The sequence below is a fragment of the Monodelphis domestica genome, chromosome 4 (genome assembly GCF_027887165.1).
Source record: "Monodelphis domestica isolate mMonDom1 chromosome 4, mMonDom1.pri, whole genome shotgun sequence".
NCBI classification, from domain to species: Eukaryota; Metazoa; Chordata; class Mammalia; order Didelphimorphia; family Didelphidae; genus Monodelphis; species Monodelphis domestica.
Window position 1 is genome coordinate 188,080,402 of NC_077230.1, and position 27,851 is coordinate 188,108,252.

Below are 27,851 nucleotides of genomic sequence, written 5' to 3' on the forward strand. Positions count from 1 at the left end.
TCACCACACACACAAAGAACACAATTAAAACCAAATCTATCATCCTTTCTGAGGTCCCATAGGAATCCTGCTTATCTTAAAAAACGGTACCCAATACTGCGTTAAGATTCCCTTGGGTGTCAGAGCCCTAGAAGTGTTCCCTTATTTACTGTAGACAGGAAGTCTATGATACAATTACCTCCTAATGGCACCCAGAACAGTTCATGGAAGTCTACCCTTTGCCATCATACTTTCTTGCCTCTTCCCATCTTCTAGTCTGTCTCTACTTTAAATCTTTTATCAGTGTATACTAATAGTGTGCAAGCCTAATGAGTTTGTTACCTTGTCCCAGTCTACTCAAACTGAGGGATGTGCCACAGCATCATAGCTGGAATGGATCTCAGAAATCATCAAGGTCCATCTCTCTGGGCCCCACTTTTCCCTTTTGTAAAATAATGTAGTTACATTTGAAAATCTCTAAGATCCCTTTCAGCTCTGACTCTATAAGCTCTTAGAATGATGTTTGATAAATTATAAAAAAAGCCAGCTGAGTTATTTGAACTTTTATTCTGTAACAAAGCTCCCAGGGAAGATTGGAATTCAGAAAACTTGGGTCAAGGTAGCAAACCTCTTACCCCTGAATACCATGAGGATGTATCCTGAGAATGACTAAAGTCTACTATGTGTGGCTACATTCCTTTCACTTACTCTACACTACTGTCATTCTCTCTTTCCTTCCTCTCTACCTCCACTCTTTAGCCTAGTGTAGCCTTTGTCAACAAGTTTTAGAGCTAGAAGGGACCTCAAAGGATCAAATACTTCAACCCCTGTCAAGTTACCAGTGAGAAAACTTCATCTTATTAAAGTGAAGGCACTTGCCCCAAACAACACATTTACTTAATGATTAGAACTTCATAGCAGAACTCATCTGTTAAATACTAGTCCATATATTTTTCCTTTACCCTCCATTACCTTTTTGCCTAGACTTCCTCTCCACTAATGTGGGTACTCCTTCTAGTGCTGTCAAATCACAACTCATCCCATTCCAGGGTTTCTTCTATTTGACCCTTGCTTGGCTATAACTTCCTGAAATCTGTGTAAGAGAATTAGCCAACTTGCTAGGAGGCTTCCTCTACTTCTCATAACAATGCATGGTGACCAGTGGAGAACATGGAATGTCTGTCTAGAAGGGCAGCTAGATGGCACAATGGATAGAATGCTAGGCCTGGTGTCAGGAAGACCTGAAGTGGAATCCAGCTTCAGATACTTCCTCTCTGTATGAGCCTGGACATCTCAATTACTTTCTGCCTCAGGTTTCTTAACTGTAAATGGGGATAATAATATCACCTATCTCAAATCTCATAGGGTTGTTATGAGGATCAAATGGAGGCTTAGTATATTGCCTAGGATATAGTAGGTACTAAATAAATGCTTCTTTCTTTCTCTTCTTCCTCCAAAGGCTAGCTCTCATTCTTGTTATCACCAATTCATTCCCCAACCCAGCCCCTCTCTGATATCATTTCTATCATTATGTTTTTAAAAGAGAATTAATAAAAATAAAATTAAGAGAATTTAAAAAGAGAATTAGGGGTATTTACTAAATCTTCCAGAGAAGATTATAGAATGTCAGCGTCTAAAGGGATGCTAGAACTCATTTCATCTTAATCTCTCATTTTGCAGAGGAGAAAAACCTTGTTTTCTGAGGCATAAATTTCCTCAATCTTCATAGCAACATTTTTTTTTTTGGTTAATAGTAGCAAACACTGGAAACAAAGTGGATACTCTTTTATTGGGGATTAACTGAACAAACTCATATTTCAATGTAGTGGAATATTAATGTGCTATAAGAAATTATGAATATGAAGAATTTAGAGAAATTTGGGAAGATTTGTTAGAACTGATGCAGAACAAATCGAACACAATCAGTAGAACAATTAACATACTACCACAATAATAGAAAAAAACAATTTGGAAAGAGTTCAGTCCTCTGGTCAATGCAGTGACTAATCATGATTTCAGAAGACTGGTAGTGGTTTCTAATTCTTGACAGAGAAGTGGAGAACTAGAGGAACAGGGTGAGGTATATATTTTCAGATATAAATAATATATCAATTTCTTTTGCCTGACTATTTTTATTAGATAACACCCTCAAGGGGGGCGAGACAATAGGAAGTGAGGGATATTTTCTAAAAGAAAATATCAAAAGAACATTTTTAAAAAGGGTAAATTTTCTCTACCTTTATATCTCCTTTTACCCCATTCCCAGGATATGATTTTTCAGAAGGGATCACAACTCACTAAACATCCACTTTAATTCTCTCTTGCTCCTACTTTCCCCCTTGGTATTACATTTCCTTCCTGCTCAGCAAACAGGTTCCTATATCCTTGTCATTGGGGTCTAGTTAAGGGAGATTCCATTCTTCCTTTCTTCTTTTTAGCTTTATGCTCTCTCAGCCTATTGTCCATATGCTAGGCACTCATTGTGCCTAAAGAGTTGAAGCAGCTAGGTGGTGGTGTGGATTGGAATGTGAGGCCTGAAGTAAAAAAGACTGATTTCTGAGTTCAAAATCTGGCCACAGACACTAGCTAAATGGCCCTGGGCCAGTCACTTAACCCTGTTTGCCTCTGTTTCCTCATCTATAAAATGAGTGGGAGAAGGAAATAGCAAATCATTACAATATCTTTCCCAAGAAAACTCCAAAATGTGGTCATGAAGAGTCAAACATGATTGAGAAGTTGAAATATTCTACAGATTCTATAAGTCTGGCATCAGTGGAATGTAATTGATACAAGCTCTTTCACCATTCTGAAAGCCTTGAAAGTTTCTGGTGCAAAATTGAAGCAAATCATACACCAAAGGAAAGATAAGAATATATAAGGTTTGGAAATAGTTTGAACCTTTGAGATCATCTGTTCCAAGAATGAGATGACACATCACACTGTGATTTGGGTTATTGCTCTAAGTACTGGCATTAAGAATCCTAGTCTTACAACTAATTGGTATTCAACACTTTTTATGTATTTATATTTATTCTGTATATTCTTACATATGTACTTGTCTCCTCTTTAGATTATGGTATTCTTGCAAATAAGAATTGTTTCTCTCTCTCTCTCTCCCCCCCCCCCCCCCCCCGTGTGTGTGTGTGTGTGTGTGTGTGTGTGTGTGTGTGTGTGTGTGTGTGTGTTTAATTTGGGTCCCCAGAAATTAGCAGTTTCTAAAATATATTTAGACCCTAAATAAGTATTTGATATTGATGTGATTGAAAAAGAAAATTTCAGTTCTGGCTCCCCATTTGTGATAGTTCTATGTTTTGAGGGGGAGAGGAGGTGAAGTTAATTAAGGCACTACACTCTGGAAGGCATAGGAATCTACATTTCACCATCTCAAAGCATTTGACCCCAATTCCTCCTTGTCATTGGGTCTCCTCTTCATCTCCTTCCAAATAACCTGGCTTACTATACCCTCTCTGATGCCATGCTAAAAACTTCAGGAATGTTCTTCCTTCAACCTTCTCAAATCTTAGGAGCACAGTTCCAAGTGGAGTTTGGGAATGAGGAATAAGGAGAATAAAGGATGAGGAAAGATGGGTTAGGAGAGAAAGGTGACATTTGAATGATCCTATCTCTCCTCTCTTGAATCTTCTTTTAGTTCAAAAGCAAGTGCCAGTGCCTAAAGGGAAGAATCATATTGAATTCCAAATTCTAGGTACTATGACTTCCATTTCTACCCTCTGCAATATCCCTTCCTCTTCCCTGCCTGTTCCTCATCTCCTCTCCCCATAGTGGTAAACTTTTGCAATGGAGTCACCTTTTTTTCCCCCACTCTGGCCTTTTCTTCTGTTTCTTCCTAGGATTGTTTCCCATTAAAATTTTCCAGGTGCTTTTTTTGCTGAGTATCTAGTTGCTTTTGCTGACATATCTCACAATAAAAATCAATATGTCCCTTTTCCAACATCCTCCTCTATTTCTTCCATTTCTGAATCTTAAACTAGTCTTTAGTGGTAAACTGAAAAGACTCCTCAACTGTACTTCCATTCCAAATGCAAAAGCATTTGCCAGTCTTTGCTATTTAATATTCTCTTCCTGCTTCCATCCTCCTAAAATACCTTATCCTACAACACATGTACACTTCCTTTTGGTGTCTTTCTTCCTAAAAGACCCAAAGTTTTAGCACTTGAGATAGCTGAACCCAAAGTCTATATCATTAGTAGAACTAGGTTTCCCCTTTTATGTAAATATGAATTTCCCAGAAACACTCTTTTGCCAGAAATCTAGAGTAATATATTTCTTTCAGTCCTGAGATTTATTGCTACTAATTCTTCTTCTTCATTTTGATCAGGCAACTTTTCCATCAACATACAATCCATCCCCAAGGAAAATCCATGACTTGCCATTTTTTTCCTAATATAGAACACGTCCTCCCATAAAAGTATTTCACCATGAAACCCCTGTGATCACCTACTTTTTTTCAGAGTTCTCTTAAGAGTTCTCTCAGCATCCCTTCTGATGATTCCACGTTATACATAGCTGCAAAGTCCTTGGATTCTTCATTTGTGGGGCCAAATGGACAAGGCAGCAAAAAAGGTGTGGACTAGATTAAATTATATTTAGAATAATGCTGGTTCCTTTACCATAACACACATCACCTCGAATTTAACTCCTTCCTCCTATTTCTTTGTAATCATTTAAATGTTCCTTGTTGGGAGAAGGAGTGGTGTATTAGTGAATCAACTTCGGGGTACTGTGTTTAGGAAAAGCACAAGCCCTGGGATTTTAGAACTTGAGATCACATGGTTCAATTCTCTTACTTTTATAGAGGAAAAAATGGAAACCTAGGGAAGTTTGTTCAAAATCACACAACTAGTAGATAGTTGAAGTGGGATTTAAATTGGTTCCTCTGAATACAAATCTCTCACTGTTTTCACTACACAGCACTATGGATAGGAAGAATGAATTTCTATACCAGGCCAACCTACTGACGAATTCACCTCATTGTTCTTGATTTGTTTGGTCCAAACAAAACCAGAAAGGATAGTTCTTTTGTCTTATGAAGATACTATGATCCAAGTCTCACTTCAAAAGAAAACGGGCTTTATCTTCTAGATTTTCATTCATTTTCTTCTCCTCAATCTGCTATTTTCTAGCCTGCAAGGTCCAGTCATAGGGGAGACATTTTGGTCAGCTTTCATTATCCATGCCTTTTTCTGGCTCAGTTCTGCAGCATTTCATAGATCCTTGAAAGCTTCCCCCTTCCTTTTTATGTGTACTTTCTCTTATAATAGCATTGTATGATAGTTTTGCCCTTGTTTTCTCTCTTCTCACTAGTCACTTTTCCCTGGACATTTATAAGAAAACTGGAAAAGGTTTCCTCTCCTCAATTAATTCCCCTGTGTATGAATGGTGGACGGAGTGCATTTTTGCCACTCTATTCACCTTCTGCTAGCAATCACAATGAAGGCCTTAATAAAGTTCCAAACCATCAAAGTTTGAAACCTCTTTAATTCTGTGTTTTTTTTTTTTAAGCCTTTATAATTACAGTTAAGAGATACAGCATTGGGAAATGGCCATCTTTCTTTGGTTAACTGGAATTTTTTTTTAAGCTGGAATTTTTACATTTAATCTTTCTTCTAAACTCTGACCTGTGCTACACTTTGAATTTGACACATCAACTTAAAAATGACAGATTCTAAAATTACAGAATCTAGTGCTAGGAGATACAGGAATCTAGTTTAGGGGATAATCATATTGCTGAACATGATGACTATGGTTTGTAAAGAGGAGTGGGCATAGAAGGAGATTATTAAAACATATAAGAAAATAAGAACAAGAAAAGGAAGAGGATATCTTGTTAGTTATTTTGAAGCCAACCAGTCCTATGATTTCTATTTAATGGAAATCAAGTCAGGAAAGGGATTAGAATTGTATATGAAATGGGAGGAGAATTTTAGATGCAAAGATATCTTTTACAAAAGAATGACTTTCTAGAATAGCTTTCATAAGTTTGATGGGAACTGCTGATGGAAATAATTGCTTTGCTTTAGAATTAAATATACCTGTGTACACAAAACATTCATCATTTATAAAGAGATTGCTTTTAAAATGTATACTTCAACTAATTTATATTTAGGTGGGATCAATCAGATCCTAGGTCTCTACAGAGTTCATAGAAACACACACACATACTTCTGTTTTGAGGTGGGGAGGGTGGGGAGGGGGAGGGAGGAAATTCTCTCTTTTCATTCCAGTTCCTTTTGGTGGTCTGGGGGTTTCTTTTTTTCCCATATCAGAGAATTCAAATTCTCCTTTGGATGCTCAATCAGGCCAAACCCACATCTTGGGTCTCCAAAGAGATTGAGATCTCCTTCCTGAGTCATTCAGTTGTCTCCAGAGAAGGGATGTGCCCCCTAGGGCAGGGATCCCTTCCCCTTTAAGTTCCTTGTGCCCAGTTTTTGCTCTCAGTCCGTTCTTAACCCAGTATCTCAGTGGCAAGTGAACTGGGCCATTCGACTTCCTGTGCTTAGAATCCTTGAAATTCTCATTTGCCTCCTCACACCCTGTTGCCTTCACACCCAGACTGTTTTATTGTTTTATAGCCACCCTTAGAGGTTCAGTTCTCAGAGATTTCTTTGGGGCTATTTACCAACCCAGAGCCTTTCTGGTTTAAGCATTTTGGTCATTTGCTCAGTCTCCCCTTGCAGCTCTAAGCAAATTATTGAAACCCCCATGCTTCTGACGATCTTCCCCTCTTGCTAAATTCATTCTAAACTATTGTTCAGCAAATATATTCGTGCAAACCAATTCTCTTCCCATCTTCTGTATTCCCAATCCCCCTCTCTGTGGATGCTCAAACCAAACGCTAGATAACTGCCAGGGAAGAAGCTAAGGAAGCATGCAGTGTGTCTTATCTTTCCTCTTTATTTCTTTTAATGTCTACAGAGCTATAGCAGATTTAAATAAAGGAGTTGATGGTACTCACAGCGAATGCAGCGAAAGAACCGTAAGAAATGCCCACAGTCCTTTTCCCAAATAGCAAATTTGGAGCACTATCTCTCAACTTAAACAGCCTTCTCTGAAAAAGGTGCTGTTTGAAAAGACCCGGGTATTGATATGAATATGGCCTCCCATGCATCCTGAATATTTGGAACTATTTAAATTTGATAGAACAGTTGCAGTGAACCTTTATTTAGTGAATAAAAGTTTAAAGCAGAAGGTTATTTATGGTTCCGCAGAGATAGGTCCTGAGTGGCTATTTAGAAGCACGTGATTCCAATAAACTTTGTTTTATGGCTTGAGAGTTGACAAGCCAAAATATAATTCCCACCATAAATTAGTTTAAGAGCATACAAGTGCAGATGCTTTGGTTCCTGGAAGCAGTAATAGGGAAAGTGTTAGCAAGGAACATTCGGCTTGATTCTGAACGAGATATTTCTGCTCTCAGGTTCCCCTATCCTCTGGGAAAGAACAGTAAGTCCGTGATTACCTATGATACAACTAAAGACTTGGTCGAATTTCTCTGATGTCTGTTAATCCTAGGGGTGGAGGGGAGGAGTTGGGAAGAAACGCAAATCAAGTTGATTCAAAATCAGCCTAACTTGCAATGAGCAAATAGAGGCAGAATCAGCCTTTTCTCCCTTTCTCAACACACTAATACAAAGGTAGCTTGTCAATATCCCTTCACTAGGTTTAACTAAGAGGAAGGAGGGAGTTTACTGTCTCTTTTCTTAGTGTAACGGGACATCTACTTGAGATAGGAAAGCGGTTATAATAGCTGTGCTCTGGGAGGGGAAAGAGAAAGGGGAAAAGTAAGTTGGGGAGGGGGAGAAACTCGAGATTTCTCGGTGTTTAGGAGATGTAATCTGTCGTGAGGAGTAAAACTTAAAAATGGGTTGGCATTTTCTGTGGAGAAAATTGCTCTGGGTCTTACTGTGATAAGAATTCTCAAGCAAGCAATGTTGTCCAACTGATAAAGATGTGTGCCTGCTTAGGCGTTATTGTCTAAGTATAAATATATCAATTTAGGGCATTGCAATTTACCTTTATACCCACTGATTGCATCCCCCCCAGGCCCCCACCATGATTTGGTGTCTCATTTTCTTTTGAATTGATCTCTATCGTTGAATTCAAGTAAACTTGGACACACATAGATCCTGCAAGAAAATGGAGAGGCAAAGGTCTCTAAGGCTCTGAAAGGAATTGTAAATTTTCATCAAATGTAAATTTTAAAGTAATCTGAATGCATTCATAGGAAAGCACAACGGCTACTAGACTCAGAGCGGGGTGGAAATCTCCCAGGCGGGGATAGATTGGGGGATCTACTTTCCTAGGAACGGACAAAGTAGATCCAACTGAAACACAGAAGGGAACACACAAAGGCCCTATCCCTTCCCACTCCTCCAGTGGGGAAACATTGTTCCAAGGAGTTTGAGCCAGTGCAGGAAAACCAGACCAGGGTTCAGCAGTCCAAGAGTATTCAGAATTTGGTGCACAAATTGCACCGAATTGGGGACTGGAGGTTCTGGCTTGGAGGGAAACTTTCAGGTGCTCTGTAGTTCCCACAGCCTCAGGTTGGGAGACATTCTTTTATCTGGGCAGGTCACCTGGCAGGCCTTTGCTATTTTTCCTACGGTCTTGAAAAAAAAAGAACCTTGCTTTTTTTTTTTTAAATGGAATTTAACAGTGACCCACGTTTTTATTGCAACAGGTTCAACACAATGGAAAGACGTCTCCTGTAAGTACCCCTTTTGTTTCTACCTCCTTCCCAAAGTTTGAATTGTTCGAACTGTGAACTATTAAATGTTTTTGGAAGAGTAAAAGAGCCGGGAGGGGGAATGAAGCTTGTTTCTGGTACAGTGGAGTTACTTGGGTCTCTGGAGTCGTGGAGCATGAGCCAGTTTGAACCTGCTATTACTGGACTCTTTAGCAATCACCTGTGATATGGAAACTTGCAGCCGAGTTTTCTTCGAAGCACTTACCATCCAGCACAGGTGCGAGGTGGCATCTTAAACTTCTTTTAAGTACTTGAAACTAATTAACAGTGTTACCCTGTTAACATGTTGGAACGATGCAGCGCCTCCCTGTGCGAACACTGTAATCACCGAATTAAATCATAGACTTCCAGAACCCGGCCACTCCTCCTTCAACCCCACGCCCAACTGCCTTTCTTTTCCCTAAAAGAATTCCCCTGTACTCTCTCATCGGGATTTCCTGGTTTAGAAACACACCAGCAGAATGAAAGAGATATTCATAGACTGCGTGGAGATGCCTTACAGATACTTTGAGATCCAAGGGGGCGGGGTGACTGTTACTGGCAGGTATGGTGGTAGACTGTGGCCATCCAGTTTCCAAAGAGCATCTGAAAATTCTCCCAATGCTTTAAGAAAAATGAATGGGTCAGGTAGAACAGCCCAATAGAATGTGAGAAAAGAGTAGGGGCAACCACTGCTGGGGCTTGGGTGTTGCAATTTTGGTCTTCCCGGGGTTGGCTATTCCACGTGAAAGCATCAGAATTTGAGGCCTCCAATTAAATCTTCTTTAGAAAAATCTTCATTTAGATGATGATAAGATTTATTTTGTTTGCTTGCTTGCATGTTTGTTTTAAAGAAAGGGAAAGAGAATGCAGCCTTGGTAACCTAGGATTTCATTTTTAAATTGTCCTAATTTTTGTCTACGAGGAAAATGAAGTCTGCAGAAGATAAGTTCTCCACGCATGCCCATCTTTCTGATTAAACATCTATCCTTGATCGTATGGAGCAGAGAAATAATATATGTGCATGTATGCATATATAGATACATATACACACATATGTACAATACGATTTCCCATTCCACAGAAAGAGGCAGCCTTCCTGATAATCAGGTTGTTTTCAGTCACCACGCTAGGCTTATCCTTGCGCTGCAGATTCTGCTCTGTGATTTTCCCCCTTCTCTTCTGCAAGACGTCCTTGATGAAGTTAAATGGCTCTTTGCTCTGAGATCTAACATTCTCTTTCATAGGTAACATTTTCTTTGCTTTCCTCCATGCTGAACTGCAGATATGCTCTTGGCAGATGAGGCTTGGGCTCTCCTTATATTTCTGAATCACTTTTTTCCTCTCCCAAACATTTAGCATACCGATTATGAACAAGAGCACAAAAACCCTGGTAGATCAAAAGCGTTTGTGTGGGCAGTTGAACAGGAGGTGACTATTTAACGCTTTTGTTCATCAATAACTCTCTGGCTTTGACCTGTCTGAGCAAGTCGTGCAGTAAGGTGAAATGCAGGTCACAGCGTCTCACAAATATGAAAATGTACGGGATTTCTCCCATTGCTGAACCCATTGGATACATCTCTCTCGATTTGGGGGGATGAGATCAAGAACCCTTGTTGTCCAGTGAAAGGGGCAAAATATGGACAATTTGTTTTATTTTGGAGATAGCTCTCTAAAAGAGGTAGAGAAGCTCAGTGAGGGGGTGGCAGGAAACTCTCTTCAGCAGCATTAGGTACAAGGATCATCTGCCACCAAATCCCTAAAGCTGCAAAGCAAAGAGATTCTAAAGTCAAATATTTAGTTGACAAAAATGATATGAGGGTGGAGGGGTGGGAAGGAATTTCCTCCAAGTAGGAGCTGGAGAAAGATTACCAGGAGTTGCTTCTTTCTCCTAACCCTTACTCCTTATCTCCACCCTTGGGCCCGGTGTCTATCTATTTCAAAGATTAAAAAAAGAAAGAAAAAAAAATCTCAAGCTTATGATCCTGTAGAGGGGGAAAAAAATCCAACCAGGATGGGCCATCTTTCTTGCTCTGAAATCCATTCTCCTGGGTGTCCTCCTTTCTCTGTTTGAAAACCCGAACAGAGCTGAGGGGTTGATCCCCGGACAGCAGTGAAGAGTTAAAGCAGGCGCAATTCATGAACTTTTGTACTCTTGTGTGCTGCTGTCGCCAAAGCAAAAATAATGAAACTTTGTGATATGTTTGTAAATGATTTTGAATGACCCCTCACCCTGCCCTTCACCATAAACGCTACCCCACCAAACCTAAGGACATTTGCCCGAGCAAAGCATTCGACCCTAGGTTTACTGCCTGAAGTTGGACAGGATAAAAGCGAAAAGCTCTCTAATGACGCGAAGGTAAACGGAACCAGTTGTGTTTTGTTTTGTTTTGTTTTGTTTTGTTTTTCTGGAAACTAACTTTAGCTTTCAAGCCAGCGCTTTATTTCAGCTAGGGGGAAGGGGCTGCTGGAAGCATTTCTGTTCCTTCTTATCTCTCCAGATAGTGTCTGCTTTCTGAAAATGTTACTTACTTAGGGAGGCTATTCCTATGGCCAGGAGTAGGAGGAATCTGTCAACTCCAGGATGGTTATTATTATTATGATGATGATGATTACTGTTATTTTTTTTTTCATGTAGAAGAGCTCCAATGGAGCCTTCTAAATCCCACTCAAGTTTTCCTTCAGGGAGAGAAGGAAGAATATCTGAATTAGTCGCTGTAAATTGTCCCTACGTCCTAAAGAGTTTTTTCAGCAGTCTATAGACTACCTGGATGTCTTCTGAAAGTCCAGAATTATTTCAATGGAGGCGGCAGCCTTTGACCAGTGCAGAATAGTTTTGATTTAGTAAGTAGGATGAATCAGAAAAATGCAGTGGTCCTGGCAGATTACATTGTAGATGAGAACAGAATGTTATTACGTTGTCTATATATACCCTGTAGAACCGAATTTGTGTGGTATTTACATAGTCACAGATTCGATTCTAGGGGAATATATGGTCGATGCAAAAACTTCACATTTCTGCAAATGGTTAAAAGTGTAAATGTCTGGGGATCCGAAATGAAGTGCATGCTGCTTTATTGGAGACTTATCCAAGTCATGCTAGCTCTGTCTTATTTACTGACACCTTACGACATGGGGAATATGGATTGATGTTGGTGAATTATAGATCAGCTTTAAAAATCTGTTCACTGTAAAACTGAGTCACATGGTAGGTCTGGACAACCTGAAAACTGGTTTGATAAATTAATACTTCTGAAAGAGGACACTAAAAGAAAAAAAAAGAGTGAAGAGGTTAGGTGTGAAGAATTTTCTGGTCACTTTTACTTATTTATTTTTTTAGCTCCTGCATTATCTGGAAAGTAGCAAGGGAGCTGTGGGCTTGGGTTCACTTCTTCTCAAGGCAGAGGGATGGTCAGGGGGCAAAATTTATATGATTAAATTTGTGAAGCTTTCTTGGGATGGTGTCACACAGTCTTCGATTTAACTGCTTGAAACTTCAATCGTAAAGAAGTGGGGGGCGGGGATGGGAGATAACCCGAAGCACAAACAAGAGTCTCCCTGCTTTCTGTGTGAATTTCTGTATGGGGACCTGCTAAGTGCATTCGGAGTTACTGATTGCCTAATTTTATTCAACCGAACTAGATTCTGGTAACTTTTGGGTGACCCCGGGGAGACAAAGCCAAGACACATCTATTGTATATCATATTCCCCTTCTGTTTGATGGCTTTTCTTTGGGCGTGGAGTCTTTCTCCCAGTTCTCCCTCTGCACGTTTTCCCCAATGTCTTGATGCCACCCCCACCCCACCCCCCAGTCTCAAACCCTCTATCACACAGCTATATATTCTTGCTGGATGTTTTATTCACCAATGTAACGCGAAAGGCCAAGGAATGATTTCTGGGGGATTAGTGGAAAGGGCATAGAAGGTTAGAAAAGTCAGCTCAAACAAAAGCTCGGATTACCTGAGGGGCAAAGGAGATGGGGGTCGAAGTGATGAATCGTCCTACCACACTAACATCTGGCTGGGTAGACCAAATGCATAGAGAAGAGTCACTTGATTACACGTATATTATTTAGTTAAATTTGTGAAAATTATGAGATGCTCACAAATCCGGTGATAAACTCCCTCCCTCGCCATTGGCTGGGGCGGTCACATGGCCCCCTAACTTTATTCAGTTGACAGCAAGTAGGAGGGTCCTATGGAAGGAGAAAAAAAGACAACACGAGAAAAATTAGTATTTTCTACCTTCAGAAATTAATGGCCATGAGTTCGTATATGGTGAACTCTAAGTATGTGGACCCCAAATTTCCTCCTTGTGAGGAATATTTGCAGAATAGCTACCTAGCCGAGCAGAGCTCAGACTATTATAGTGGCTCTCAGGGTTCGGATTTCCAGCATCAGGGAGTCTACCCACGGTCAAACTACAGCGAGCAGCCCTTCAGCTGTAGCAATGCCCAAGGCTCTACGGTGCCTCCGCGGGGTCATGGACAGGAGCCATCCGGCCCGGCGAGCCTCTACCCGGGCCAAGGGGAGCATTGTCCCCAGCCTCCAATCCCTAGTTCCCGGGCCTGCAGCCAGCTGGCCAACCTCAAGCAACCTCCCAACGGGACGGCCCTCAAACAGCCCGCTGTGGTGTACCCCTGGATGAAGAAAGTGCATGTAAATTCCGGTAAGGTTCCTTTCCTGGCTCCAATCGCTCTGCCTTCCTGTCCCCCACCCCCACCCCACAGTCCCACCACCCCTGAGGCTGCTACCCCCGTGTGCTTCCCCAGAGCCAGCCAGGAGTTGTGGACTATGTCCGAATGTGTGTGTATGTGAGTGTGTGTGTGCATGAGCCTGTGTTAAATGGATGCCGCAATTACTCTCCCCATAAATTTTTATAGCTGAGGAAAAGGCCGTTGGCCATGTGGTTCCTTGGTTGTACCAGGGAAGGGGGGGGGGGTTCCTCCATTTTAGAAGGAGAACATATTAGAGGTGAAGGGGGTGTGTAATTTGCAAAATGCAGAGAATTCAAAATGCAGTTTTTGTTGTTAATGGGGTTTGGGCTTTTTTTGGGGTGGGGGTGGCTATTTAAGGACCCCATACACCGACAAGCTTGAGTGTATGTGCACGCGCGCGTCGATGCGCGCGCCCGAGGATTGTTTAAAAATCATAATGGAGTGTAAGCTCAGATTGAACTGTACCAAACTTGTTCCTATGTGACTTACATTTATGTGTATTTCTTTTCTTCCACCCCCCAGTGAATCCTAATTACACCGGAGGGGAGCCCAAGAGGTCCAGAACAGCCTACACAAGGCAGCAAGTCCTAGAACTGGAAAAGGAATTCCATTTTAACAGGTATCTGACGAGGCGTCGTCGGATCGAAATAGCCCACACTCTCTGTCTCTCTGAACGCCAGATCAAGATCTGGTTTCAGAACCGTAGGATGAAATGGAAAAAAGACCACAAGCTGCCCAATACGAAGGGCAGGTCTTCCTCGGCCGTCTCGAACCAGCATTTACAGCCCGTGTCCAAGGACCATCACAGTGACTTGACGACTTTATAGAGGAGGTGAAATCTCCCCCCCTCCCCCTCCATCCAATCTCTCCCATCCCTTCCCCCAGTTTCATCCTTTGCTTCTGAACTGTGCTGTGTGTAGAACTGACATGATCCAAACACAACCTGCATGGAGCAGGCAAAGCCTCCCCAGGCTGTCAGCTTGCTTTAAGGTGCTTGTGCTGTACAAAGCGGACTCGCTGAGGGTACTTCAGAGTTTCTTGGCATTCTTCATACTAGCACAACCCCCAGACTCTCCAGGCAGGAAGTGGAAAGTTTAGGGAAAATTATAGAAAGATATATAATTATATATGTGTGTGTGAATGTATGTATATATAATTATATATCGAAGGAGCTACTGAGTATAAAAATCTGACGAGTCATTAAACACAAATGAAAATTTCATCTTTTCGGTTTTCAATTTTAAAGTGAAGGTTTGATTCTGTGCCAGTATCAGTCTTGATATTCTGTCTACCCTCATCCCCCACCTCATGCAGTTTCGGGTTTATGGAATGTAGAAGAGTTCAGGGCAGAGGACTGTCTAGCTGGTTACAGGATTTGTGAACTTCCTGGGTCTTCTATCTTGTGGCTGTGTGATTTAAAGCCCCCGCTCATGTTCAGAAACCCCCAAAGAAATACCTAGGAAAGAAGTGGAAACGGGTTATTTTATTTTCAGATTGTGTTTACATATTTATTTATTTGTCGATTAGAGGAGCGCACACACATTAACACGCATTAAGCCAAAAATTCTTATCAGGGGGAGCTGAAGCTCAAGGCTCCCTCTTATGGAAAATCATAGAGAAGATAGTAGGGCTTAGATTTCTCAACTTTGTCCGGCATTTAGGATTCTCTTCCTCCCCACCCCCACTCCCACCTCTATCCCCCAGTATGGGAGAAATGCCCTAACCTTTTGAGAGAGAGAGAGAGAGAGAGAGAGAGAGAGAGAGAGAGAGAGAGAGAGAGAGAGAGAGAGAGAGAGAGAGAGAGAGAGAGAAAGAAAACATATCGACCCAAAGTCAATTTCTTTAAAATGTGTTTGGACTGCACAACTGGTTCTTCGCTCTGCTCACAACCACTTCTGTGGGATTTTTAAAAAGGGAAGAAGAGCAAATGGTCAAACATTTTTATTGTGGGGAAACCAAACAAAACAGTTCCAGTCTTCGGTGCCATTGTAGAGATCCTCTTACCTTCCAACTCGATTCCCAATGCACAATTCACCTTGCACACCAGTCTGTTTAGCAAAGTATTGTTTTACCAGAAATCTGGAAAACATATTGGGGCTGGGGGTGGGATGGGGGAATGCTGTCCAAATAAATAAGCAAGAAGGCAAGCAAATTGAATCAAATGGTCAAGAATAGAAGGAAGTTAGTTCCAGGCAGGAAGAAAATGTCTTTTTGCTAAATAGAAGTAAATCTTTTATGTGCTATTCTTGGGTGATCTAATGCACCTTTTAAAGTTTTCAAGTTGTCTGTCTCCTTTTGAGTTCGGCGGGAAAGTTATATAAAAAATATTCAAACCATGGGAAGAGGATTCATTGACATTTTTTTCTTATACTTCTCTGCCAAGAGAGGTTTGTGGATTTAATTTTTTTAAACTGTGTTTGTGTGTGTGTGTGTGTGTGTGTGTGTGTGTGTGTGTGTGTGTTAAACGCTAACACTTTAAGTGGGAAAATGGAAAAGTTCTTCAAGGGCTGGTCAGAAACTAGGCTTTTCATGTTTTTTACCCCCCCCCCCCCGTGGGTTTCTAAAATACAATCACCAAACAAAATTATTTGAGCTATCACAGAATTAAAAGAAAGAAGAAGGTGTGGAGGAGAGACTAGGGTTGAGAGATCTCGGAATTGTGTTATTTCTTCAGACATTTTGGAAGGCTCCAAAGGTAACCTTAAAATAGATGGAAAAGGAGAAGATCCATATATATACATGCTTGCCTCTCAGTATGGTTCATGCCCAAAGCTGGGAGCAAGTATTAATTAATTTGAGCTCTTTGGCTGAAATTAGGCTCCTCTAAAGTTTTTTCCAAGACTTGGTCTTTTGTATTAAATCCTGGAGACAACTCTTTGTTCCTCCTTGGGGTGAGCCTGATTCTCAGACTTGCACATGGCAATACTTGAATATCTACATGTCGTGATATTAAAGATGGATATTCCTGCATTATTCGCATCATTGTTTCTATGACAAAAAGCACAGAGTTCATACATAGTAAAGACGTCTTTTTTCTGACGCCTTCACGTTGAGAAGTTGAAAAGGTATTTTACTGAAGTTCGGCTAAATTACAGAAACAGGTTCATCCAGAGGACAAATTTTCTATTCGATTAGCTGTATTTCAGCCGGGAGGACTGACCTCTAAACCCTTAACCTTTTGGACTCTAACTACCCTTCTCTCTCTCTCTCTCTCTCTCTCTCTCTCTCTCTCTCTCTCTCTCTCTCTCTCTCTGTCTGTCTGTCTCTCCCTCCCCTTTCTTTTCTGGCTTGGAGACCATTGGGTATTGCTCTCACTCTCTCCTGAAATCCACATCCCTGAATATACTGAGGCTTTTTCATGAAATGTCTATTTTACATGACATTCAGCTACATAAAACTTCCCCCCTACCCCCTCGGAAGTTCAGGTTACTTAGCCCCAGCTTTCCACCAAATGTCACAATTGCTTAACTCAACTCTCCCTTGCTCTGACTGAGAAAGCACACAAGTATGTTTTCTTGGAAAAAAGCCAACACTCCTTCTCTTACTTAGGGCTAATATTCTGGAAAGTAACTTAATCAAGGAAGCAATCCCTTTGTTTATGTCTTAACTTTCCTTGTATGGCTCAAGTGATGGGCTTTTGAAATGTTAATATATACTGTATGGATGTGAGGGAGACCAACTCTTAAATTCATCTTGGGATCAAGGGTCCATTTGGGCTTGCTGGAAGAGGGCCACACTAGGCCAGTGGCCTCAGGAAACTCTCTGTGGTTCCAGCCAAAGGGAGCGACAGGAGAGTTTCCATCTGTGTTCCTGCTGAAAGGGAAACTAGACAAAAATGAGCTCCATGGCCCATTTGCTATTATTTTTTCCTCCATTTTGTTCCAGAAAATATGAGCCAGAAGTGTTTGTTTTGTTTATTTTTTTAAAAACTCTGGTGGGGGTTGCTCTGTGACTGAAGGTGGAAGAGAAATGTTTTCTTGAAGAGACTGCTCCTCATACATCCCACTTTGTAATACTGCAGCCTTTTGTTATGACATCGTCAAGCAACACATCTGTTCACATAAGATGCTTTTATAGAATCTACCAATGGTTTTGCTGCCACTGATTAAAGTATTATTTATACTAATTGTTGCCTGTAGTTTTGATGTAATTTGTTCATATATATTTGAAATAATAAAAGGTGTAGAGAAACTTATTCTGTTTGTTGCCTTGACAGAAGCAGTTGTAAGTCCTGAAAGAACTAAATCTCATCGTTTTTTTTGCTTGCTTGTTTGCATACTTTTAAACTTACCTGTCAAGAGATACAATAAAAGGGGTAGGGGAGATAAATTAGGTTTATTTAAGTTTTGCTTGAAAAAAAAAATAAGACGGCCGAAGTACACCTTTAAAAAGTCCCTTCCTCACCTTCCACCCTGACACCCTTCCTCACCAAATTACTTTTCAGCAATTTGACAAATCACGTTGATTGAATATTGTTGCTGAGGGAAAGCTCTAGGTTAGAATAAGTCTACCAGAGAATTGTCTATTATTTTCTTTTGGGAACAATAATCAACAATCTCATGCTAAAGAACTGGTTTCCAGGTTGGCTTCCTACCTGATTAAAGCAAGGAAAGCACTCCTCTCCACCCTCACCTTCCTCTTGAACCTTGGATCCCCACAGAACACTGCATTCAGAGGTGGATGGTGAGATCAAGCTGTTAATTGACAACTAGAAGGAAGAGACTAGATTTTGTCTGGAAAAAAAACCCCAAAAAACAAAAACAAAAAGCCCCACCAGCAGCAGGCTTGGTTGTCCTTGTTACTTTAAGCAGAACATATTTGAATAACAATCTTGGGATCCTTAAACTTTTCTGGGGCTGCTCAGACCAGCCCCCTGCTCCTCCTTTCTCCCCTGTGATAGCAGATCCACAGACAACAATAAACACGCCTTGCTATAAAAAGTGGCGGGCACTTTTTTTACAGGGGGTATTTTTCATATTTGACTTGCCTTTCCTTGAAGAGTAGCCAAGGCAGGAGTCCAAAAATAGATGGGGCTTGCTTGAGACACGAAGTGAACACAATGCATTAAAATAAGCCATGTGTGTTTAATATATGGAAGGGCTCGCCAGAGACGCGTGTACATGTGTATTTATAAGTGCACAGACATAAGTTTAAATATTCAGACACATTTTATGATTATACTTTGACCGTCTTCTGTTTAATGGCTCCTCCTGTTACTACCAATACATCAATAAGATTCTGTATATTATATCACCACTAGTCGTTAAGGAAAGAATGGGGAGGAAAAGCAGAGTCAACAGCAAACACCATTCACTGTACAGTACAGTAAGCCAGGACCTTCCCAGGCAGAGCCCTTCCACACAGCCTCCAACGGCCATGTTTGTCAGCCCTTTCCCCTGAACTGGGCGATCGTAGGGATCACCAGCAGCCTAGGGAGGGCCATTCATAACGGGGAGAATTTTCAAAGTGCAAGGAAGATGATAAGAATAGATTTCTACAAGTCCCGACCACGTGATTTGCGAAATAATTAATTCAGCACGTCCCTTAAGAAACACGGACTCGTCATTAATCTGCCAAGCAAAGGACTCTATCAGACTTGAAAACTGAAGAGATCCCAAGAATATAATATACAAAGGGAGGGAGCGGACTCTTTCTCTGCACACCTAACCCTCTGTAGCAGGCGAGAAAGAGCAGCTCGGTAGGTAAACATTTTACTACTTTTATTTCTTCGGATTTAAATCCTTAATGAACTTAGCTGTCAGGGGGGTTGACAAATAGTTCCCTTGGCTTCCTGATTTGGAACCGTACGACAGTGAGAAGTTGTTAGAGGCTTATATAGTGACCTTTGATTCAGAAAAGCTTTGCACTTATGAAAAATTGCTCACAGCGGCCAGAGGCTCTGTATGTGTGCATGTGTGTGTACCCGCACGTTTTGCTTGGCGATAGTAAGAGTTGTAAAGAAAATGGCAAGGCTGTGGGGTTTGCATGTGTGCTGAAATGGGGCTTAGATTTACTGGTTGCTTATGTGTAACTGGGAACAATGCTCGCTGTCAGGGCATCTGCTGCCTATTCTTAAATTGGTGAGAAAAGGCCCCGGACCTCTTTTCAAGCGAGGGTCGTAAATTTTTCTTTGCGTCATAATAGAAGGCTATAAAATCGAGTTGAAATTTTACCCAAGGCAGGTTTTAACCAACAGATAATGATTTCCGAGTTGCTTCATTCCCCCCCCCCCCCCCCAATCTAGACACTACTGCTACCCTCACTCTGGCTAGGCATCTTTTTGCTCTTCTTTCTGTCTCTTCCTCTTAATTTTTCCAGAATGGGGTAAAGAAAATAAAGCGAAGGAGAAAACATCTTTCTTCTTTCGTCCTGAAGATCTGGTTATCTCTGGGAGATAGAAAACCCACTTGGGGGAGGTGTGAAGTGACAAGAGGGGGAAAAGACAGGCAAAAAAAAAAAGATTCCGTCCTCTTTAAAAATAATTTTAGACTTTTTTTTTTTTTTAAGATAACCTTCTTTTGGGAGGCAATGCTTCCCTCCCTGGGCTGGGTGTTTCACCTCCACCCCACCCCCCTTTCATTCATCTCCTCTTCTTAAACCATTCAAAGGGTGCTTGGAAGAGAAGTACCTTTTCAATCCAGCAAAGCTAAGCTTTTGCTCTGAGAAGTTCTCTAGTCTGTGCTTTGGAATTCCCTTTAATTCAGCCTTCACTGGAGTCCTGTTTCAGATACCTCCCTGGGAGTTTTTATTACTTCCGTGGGTTGTTGGTGTTTTCCTTTTTTTTCCCTTCTTTTAATACGTCTGTTGGTGGATTATTTTTTTCTGGCAGGACGGAGATAAAGTTTTCCCCGTTATGAATTATACATTCAAACAATAACACATTAATTCAATTATTCAAACATGACAAATGTTTATGTGCTTTGCTGGTGACTCAGGCACAGATTCGGTCCTTCTCTGGAGCTGCTCGGGTATTTTTTCTCAATGAGGATTTACTTCCTCCTCTACTCCTCCACCCTCACCCCTCCCCTTAACCACCCGACTTTCCTTTTTAGGTTCAGAGGGGAAAACATTGCAAAAAGCCCGGTTGGATTCCGGGCATCCCCTAAAACCCGCCCCCCCCTCCCCAATCCCACCACTCTCCCAAGAACGGGGCTGTTCGGGCACCCGGCTCGGGATATTTTATCAGTTTGACAATTGCCCGGGTTGTTGTGATAAATCATCGTAAGTAATTCCTGAAAGGGTGCGAGGCTGTTGGGGGCCGGGCGAGGACTGTAAATCTTTCCGTTTTATTGCTCTATGAACATATGCTCCGATTGAAGAAGTCTTAGATCCTTTCCTTGAGACAAATTCCCTGCAAAGCTGCCCTCCCTTTCCGACTAGGGATTAACACTTGCTCCCGGGCTGCTCCTGTCCTCTCCAGAAAGACTTGATGAAAGTGAGAAGATGGCTTTGGACCTATCTACAAGGTCCAGAAAGAAAGCCCACTGAGAAAGCTCACTTTGAGGAGAGGTTCATAAAGTTAAACAAAAGAAGAAAGACTGCTTGATATATATATATATATATATATATATATATATATATATATATATGTGTGTGTGTGTGTGCATACATATATATATATATATTTTTTTTTTTTGCTTTCCCCCCCTCCCCACAATGGCATGGTATGGCGGGTTTTGGTTGTTACCTCCTCTATTTCCACATAGTAAGAAACTGTTTTTCCCAATGGAAAAAAAAATATGCGGAAGGGGGAAGGAATTCGTGCGCCTTTTTCACTTTGTCCCATTTAAGGATTATGTATGCATGTGCAAAGTGCACACTTACCCCGAGAAGAGAGAACTTTTCATTGAAATATATATATATATATATATATATATATATATATATATATATCAATCAGATTTGAAATTCATTGGCACTTGCAAGTAAAAGGTGGACTGAGACAGCACGTTTGTAATATCTTTGTCTACAATAAATAAAGTCAGTGTATAGTGAACTGTATGAAATGAATTGTAAAATATATGCCTTATACATGTCTCTGTGTAGGTGATTAGGTGAATAAACACAGATTCGTGTATGACTGCCAAGGGCTGGCAGAAAATGATACACCACAGAAAGTCTTCCCCCCTCCAAGTTATTTATATTTCAAAGGCAGAGTCCACGACACCTTTTTCAGTGGGTGGTTTAAAACCACCCCTTTTTTCCTCCTCAAAAGAGAGAGCAAATCGTGGGAAGAAAAAAATAAACAAACAAGCCAACAAGAACAATCGGCTAACAATTATTTACACGGAACCTATTATCCTTCCATAATTGGGCCCGATCTTTTTATAACTGACTTGCAAAGTCAAAGAAAGCAATGTAATTTAGATAAATGTTACAATTCACTTCTAGTTCGGAAGGTAAGGCCATATATTACTGTCAGGCCTTGGGCTGGAGCTCGGAAAGGGACCCGAGGACAGACACCAACCATTGCCCCTGGCTCTAGGGGCTTCAGCTACCGGCAAATCCGAAACAAAGGAGATGAAGATATTCGGGGAGAAGGCTTGGGAAGTTCAGAATCTCGGTAGATAAACAGTACACATTAGTCACACGCACTCACCCCCGGGGAACGAAATGTCTTAGCCCCATATTGGGCTTTTCTTGAGGGCTCTTCAATCTCTGCTACTCCAGGAAATCTCCCCTGAACATGGGGTAAATGGGAAAGAGAGGAAGAAAGAGAAAGAAAGAGAGAAGAATTGGGAGGGTGTTTCTAAGAGAAACATTCCAATCTAGGCACTCTTGGGGTTGATGCTGGGTGCAGATCCGTCTCCCCTTTGCCCCCACCCCCACCGGCTCAGAATTAAACCTCTCTTCTCTTCTCCCCAACCCACCAGTGGTGGATTAATCATTTATTTGATCAGCAAGGTCTGGCAAAACTGCCATTCAAATTAATTAATACCCTATGTGTTTGTTTTACCCACAAGGAAGAGAGAGGGAAAGAAGCGGCGTAGTAAACACAATGCAAGCTATCGGAATGGCTGGGGGTCTGTGTCTCAGGCGAGCTGGCTTGGGGCAAGCTCTGTAAGACTCTGCTCTGTTTGGCCCCTTTCAATTTCTCGGCGAAGAGACAGTCTCGCAAACACTGGAAACCACTAGGCCTGTTTGGCCCAAGGGACCTGGAACTGAGTGGCCAGAGAAAGAAGCCTCTCTCCTTCTACCTCACGCTAGCTGGTTCCTGTCCCTCACAAGAGAGATGGGGCCATTCGGAAAGTTGCAAGGTGTTTAAGGTGCTCTCCTCTAACTCCTCTCCCCCCACCCCCACCCCGGGGATTGGAGCCAGGCGGGGTGCTTGCGCTCCCACCACCTCCTGAGACCCTCCTCCTTCCACCGAGCCCACCCCAGCCCCCCAGCCATGCCCGTGTTCCGGGGATGGACAACGTGAAAGTTTCAGCTTCAATCAGAACAATCTGCTCTCGGGATCACGTGAACAAATATGCTTCGCGTTTTAAGGCAGCGCTTGTATTTTCCGATCGTGAGGGGGTTTCTGGGGCTCGCTCCAAATTCATAGAGGGCCACGTTCTGAAATCAAAACAAACCCAGACTGGGGGTTAGGGGAGAGGGGGTGGGGGATAGAGAAGCACCCGAGGCAGCCTCAGCGCTGGAGGGCTGCGGATGGCACTGGGAAAGGTGTTTGAATCCCACATTGCGAACTCCATCCTTCCTGCCTTTATTGGTCGTTGAACCTCAGCCTGGTTCCATTCTATCGGGAATACTGTCTGCACGGGTATATGGAAATGTCTGTAAAGCCGCAAGATCAGGTTTAGGACAGTATTGTCTGCAGACAAAGGGTGAAGGATATATTCTCACAACTGCAGGCGCACTTATTGAGACTGAGGAGACCAGGTTTATGATAAATTGAGACCCAGGTAAGCAATTGCATGACAAACAAATGGAAACCTTTGAGCACAGGGCCGCACGCCGCTGCCTTTAGCGAGATACTAAATATGATTTATTTTGTGTAATCTGTGATCTTGATTATTGCCAATTTGTTAGCCAGCCCGCATAGACCTATATACACTTATACATATACATCGAGGACGATGATTAATCGTAATGAGATGCACTTTGTGGGGAAGCTCCCGGGGTTCCCAAAGGTTAGGAGAAGACATTCGCCTCCTTCTTAGGCTGGCTGGTGGGGTGGCGGGTTTGGAGGGGAGGGGAATGAATTTAGGGGAGGGGTTGGGGAAAGCCGACGGAAGAGCTTTGGGGGTCAATCTGTAGTTCTGAGAAGAGGCTGAAAATGAAATAAATAAATAAAGAAAGAAACTTTTTCTTAAGCTGTCACTGCCAAAGTAAGATGGAATGTCATATTAATTCCTTGTCTTGGGCTGTTGGGCAGGGTGCAAGAGGGTTGATTTATATGTATTTAAAATAAACTCAGTGGCAATGTTGCTTCTGTGCATTGTTCTTTAAACCTCCCCACATGCATGGATTAGACTTTCCTTTTTCTCAGATGTTGGATTAATATCTCTTTTTTAAATATGAAATTGCTAGCAAAACCTCTCTTCTCCACCCCTCCCCCAACAGGTTCAAAACCATAAAATAATACAAGCCAAGGAGTGTTTCTAATTTTTTCTTCCAGCAGTTTCACTGATGACTATCATTTTGACAAAAGATTTTAGGTAATTCTGGATCTTTCCCTCCTCCCACCGTTTCACTGCTTCGGCAAAGTAACTAGACTAAGTACGAAATCATATATTTCTTTTCACCACCATCCGAGCCTTTGTCTACTTGAAGACCCTTCCTTTCGCTTCAGCTTCAGAGAAAAACCCTTCTGAAACCATTTTAGGGGCTTCTCCTCTGGGGTCTATTCTGTGGGTGGGTGGGGGTAGGTAGGACCCACTTTGGCTAAGAAGGCGATTTAAGATCCAATTCTTGGTGGAGGAGGGAGCTCTTCTTCCTTCCCTCTGGATTAGAAGTGTCTCTAGCAAAAGCAGGGGAGTTGATTGTTGGGGTGGGGGTGGCCGGGACTCCAAGGGGGTGAAAGGGCTCTTCAGGTGATATCCGTCTAGGTACGTCCCCTCCAGCCCTTCGCAGCAATCAGAGGAGACAACAAAGTTGTTTTGTCAATTGCATGTGCCTAGCTCGATCAGAACTTAAAGGCGCTGGACATTTTTCTTAGCTCTATGCCTCGGAGCTGTGAGGCTGCCAAGTTAGTCAGCTGAATCCAATTACCGCCACCAGCATTTCATTTGGCCCCATAGAAGCAGTCACTTATAACTTCGCCGAAAATTTCAATAATGCCAGGATCGGGTCCATGCCTGAGTAATCCTAAAGATTTTCTAGGGGAGGGTGGGATTGAGACCTGGAGGAGGGGGTTTAGTGGTTGGGGACGGGAGTTGTTGTCTCCTGACAACTTTGAGTTTGAGCTTCCATATCTTGTTCCTGGAAAGGATGCTACAGTGGTATGGCCCACAGCCAGTGCTGGGAGCATCTGATCTTTTGAGATCATCAAGTTGGGATCTTCCTCATCGGTGGGTGGGCCAGAGGAAATATGGTGGGGAGGTAGACGTTGAGGTGCTGGTTGCCTGAAGTCTAGACTTTGGCCATTTTTGCTAGCTTTGCCCTTCCCCTTCCCCAAGACTAAGCTAGATCAGCTACTGCCGAGAGCCCAGAGGTGGGCCACGGGGATCCCAAGTCGATAACTAATTAAAGACAAAATGAAAACTTACCTAGTTAATCAAACGTTGGGGGGGGGGGAGGGATGAGAAAGAAAAAAGGATTTGAGTTTTTTTTTTAAAGGAAAAAATGTGAGCGGTGTGCTGGGGTCTCTTGCGGCTGGGATGGGGAGAGAGTTGATGGCCTTTCAACTTGGAATATCTTCTTCTAGGAAAGTTTCTAGTCCGTTTCAAAAAAAAAATAATAAAGCACTTAAAAATTGAAGTCCGCCCACGTGAATGTTTTATTTAAGGCGTTATTGGGACAGGCCCAGGGCCCAGGACCTGGGGAAGGTTGGTGCCTTAGGCGTCTAGCTCCTCTTCCTCCCCCAGACTCCTGTTTGTTCTTCCTGTGATCCCAGCCCCAAGTTAAGTAATTCGGTGAAGGCAGGCTGCGTCCTACTGGCACTGGCCAGGGACCTAGAGGAATTGGTGGCAAAGTTGGGAGCCTCGTGGTGTTGGGATCTCTTGGAGGCTCTTCCGTTGGGTGTTCATTAAGGGGTGAGTTATTGCTACGCGAGCCAAAGGTCATTTCAAAGGCTTATGGTTGCTAGATCTTGTCTTTATAATGGCCGGGATGCTTTGTGTGGGTTTTTTTCCCCTGGCGTGGTTAATGTTTTCGAAGTACTGAGTCAACAAATTAGAAAATCAAGGTGCTAGAGGGGGGAATTTTGATCCCTTCATTCACCTTGTTTTTTTTTTTTTTATCAGATTCCCTTTAGCCCTTCAAGCTGGAGGTTTCGATGGGCGGTAGGGTCGGGGAAGTCTGCTTGTAGGATTTATGTGTTTGTGAGAGATTCTCATTTCTTAGGGTGTTTCGCGCCAAACTGAAGTCTAGGAGTTGAGTGGATGTGGGCAGATGTGTCGAGGCTTTGTTTATTAAGATAGACCTAAGATAGCCTCCTCTATGCATCATGTAAGAGTCCCAGGTAATGGCGTCTGGGGTCTTGCTAGTAAATTTCCGTTCTCTGGCTCCTCAAGGGAGTGATGGGGGCACCGGAGAGCTCAGCGGTTGTTTTATCTTTTGGTCCAGGGTAGCAGCAGTCACTTTCCATCTTTGCCTCCCTCTTCCAGATATGGGTCCCCAACTCTGCTCATTCTCCACCTCAAAGTTCCCTTCTAAGCGATCTGTTCTTTCACACTTCTGCTCCCAGAGGTTAGCATACACTCTCACAGAGCTCCTTTTTCTCCGAGGACTATGGTTAGGTCTAGGCCTCTAGGAAAGTCAGACATCTATTCCAGCAGTCTGGTTTGAGGGGAAGGGGATGGGAAGAAAAGAGAGAGTGCCATTTTATTCCTCTTTACCCCTAATTTGGGAGTCGATGGAACCTCAGGATTTTTACTTTCAGAACTTCCAGAATCCTTCCCTTTATGCCCTGAATTTTCATTTTCTGAAAAAATCTACAAAGATCACTGTAAAGTTTGTCTTCCTGTCCTTCCCTCCAGCCAAGGTACTCTGTGGGAAAGGTTTTAGTTTTGTTCACCACCAAATCAAACCATTTCTCCTCTCCATTCACAGAAAGTTATCTTTCTGAATTAAGGCTAGAACGTTGTACACGATATGCATTGATTATGAAGCTCTTAAAGGGGCAAAAGGGTTCTCAACACATTTGTATGTTAAATGCGCAGAAGAGACAGCTTCCACTGAGAGTTTTCCATTCTGTTCCAGATCTTTCTTCACGGATTATCAAGAGAAACCTGAAGACCCTACAAAAAGAGTTAAAGAAAAAACTCAAGAGGAAAAAACGTAATTGTGGTGAGTGTTTTCTTTAATTCCACATATTTTCCATATACTTTGCCACTCAGGGATGTTACACCAGAATTCCTATATCATAGACATAAAACAAAAGAGAAACTTTGAAGTTTATCATCTCAATGTGAACAGCAGCACTATTCCATGATAATCAATCGCGATCTTAAAATTTATTGCTACTTAATGGGGTTAGTTCTAGTTCCTTAAATGCACGGTATATTATGGTATCGAGTTATCTGATATAAATCAGAGAGATTTAAAAACCGCTAGCCCAGGAACTTCCATTCTTATAAGAACCACAGGATAGAGTGGGAGAAGGAATTTGAAAAAATCTGAAAAAGCTTTACGAGCTTAATCTGAAAGGAGAAAGGTTGAAGACCTAGAAGCCGTAGAGAACTCTAACAAGGAGAAGGGAGGGGAGTAACCAACCTCCCGTGAGAAGGGCATGTATAGACACACACATGATCCATGGAATATATATGTTCAAGAAAAGAAATATACATAGTAGATTTCCTAATCCCTGTTTACCAAAAGCAGAGGGTGAGCAGCGTATGGTTTTTAGATTATTTAAAGAGAAACAGAAGGAACCAATATGCCACTCCTACTTCGCTCTAGACCTACATGGAATATATAACAAAAACGTAATTTACTAACAATGGCGGCTCTTGTCAAATCCCATCGATTGTCTCCCCCCCTCCTCTACATCCCAGCCCCCCTTCCAACTGCACCACAAATAAGAATCCGCGTCTCGAAGGTCCTCGGTGTGGGGCAGGGTGCAGGGCTAGGATAGTGTCCGTTAGGTGCCCTCAACTTTTTCTGCTCCAAAGTGCCCCGTAGAAAAAAAAAGTGCTCTTCTTTCTTGGAGAGAAATGAAGGCCCAACCACGGCCTCTGGGCCCTGAGAGGATGTGGTCTCAGTCCTGGCGGAGGAGAGGTAAGGCGGACCGAGCGGGCCACTTTA

General features: G+C 42.2%; 1 protein-coding gene and 1 non-coding gene across 3 annotated transcripts; both read left to right on the forward strand.

Annotated features, from left to right (window-relative positions):
* Window positions 1-8,714: 8,714 nt before the first annotated feature.
* HOXD4 (homeobox D4) lies at window positions 8,715-26,899 on the forward strand. Of its 2 annotated transcripts, XM_056794027.1 has the most exons (3): window positions 8,715-13,393; window positions 13,965-14,274; window positions 26,808-26,899. In XM_056794027.1, exons 1-2 carry the CDS (start codon window positions 12,982-12,984, stop codon window positions 14,267-14,269), a joined length of 717 nt encoding a protein of 238 aa, XP_056650005.1. In that variant the 5' UTR covers window positions 8,715-12,981; the 3' UTR covers window positions 14,270-14,274; window positions 26,808-26,899. The 2 variants fall into 2 exon arrangements, with proteins under 2 accessions (XP_056650005.1, XP_056650004.1); XM_056794026.1 differs by lacking the exon at window positions 26,808-26,899 and having other exon boundaries at window positions 13,965-15,247.
* Window positions 11,629-11,739, forward strand: MIR10B (microRNA mir-10b). The gene has a single exon (NR_032150.1). It is a non-coding gene; the product is annotated as a microRNA mir-10b (primary transcript).
* Window positions 26,900-27,851: the final 952 nt, after the last annotated feature.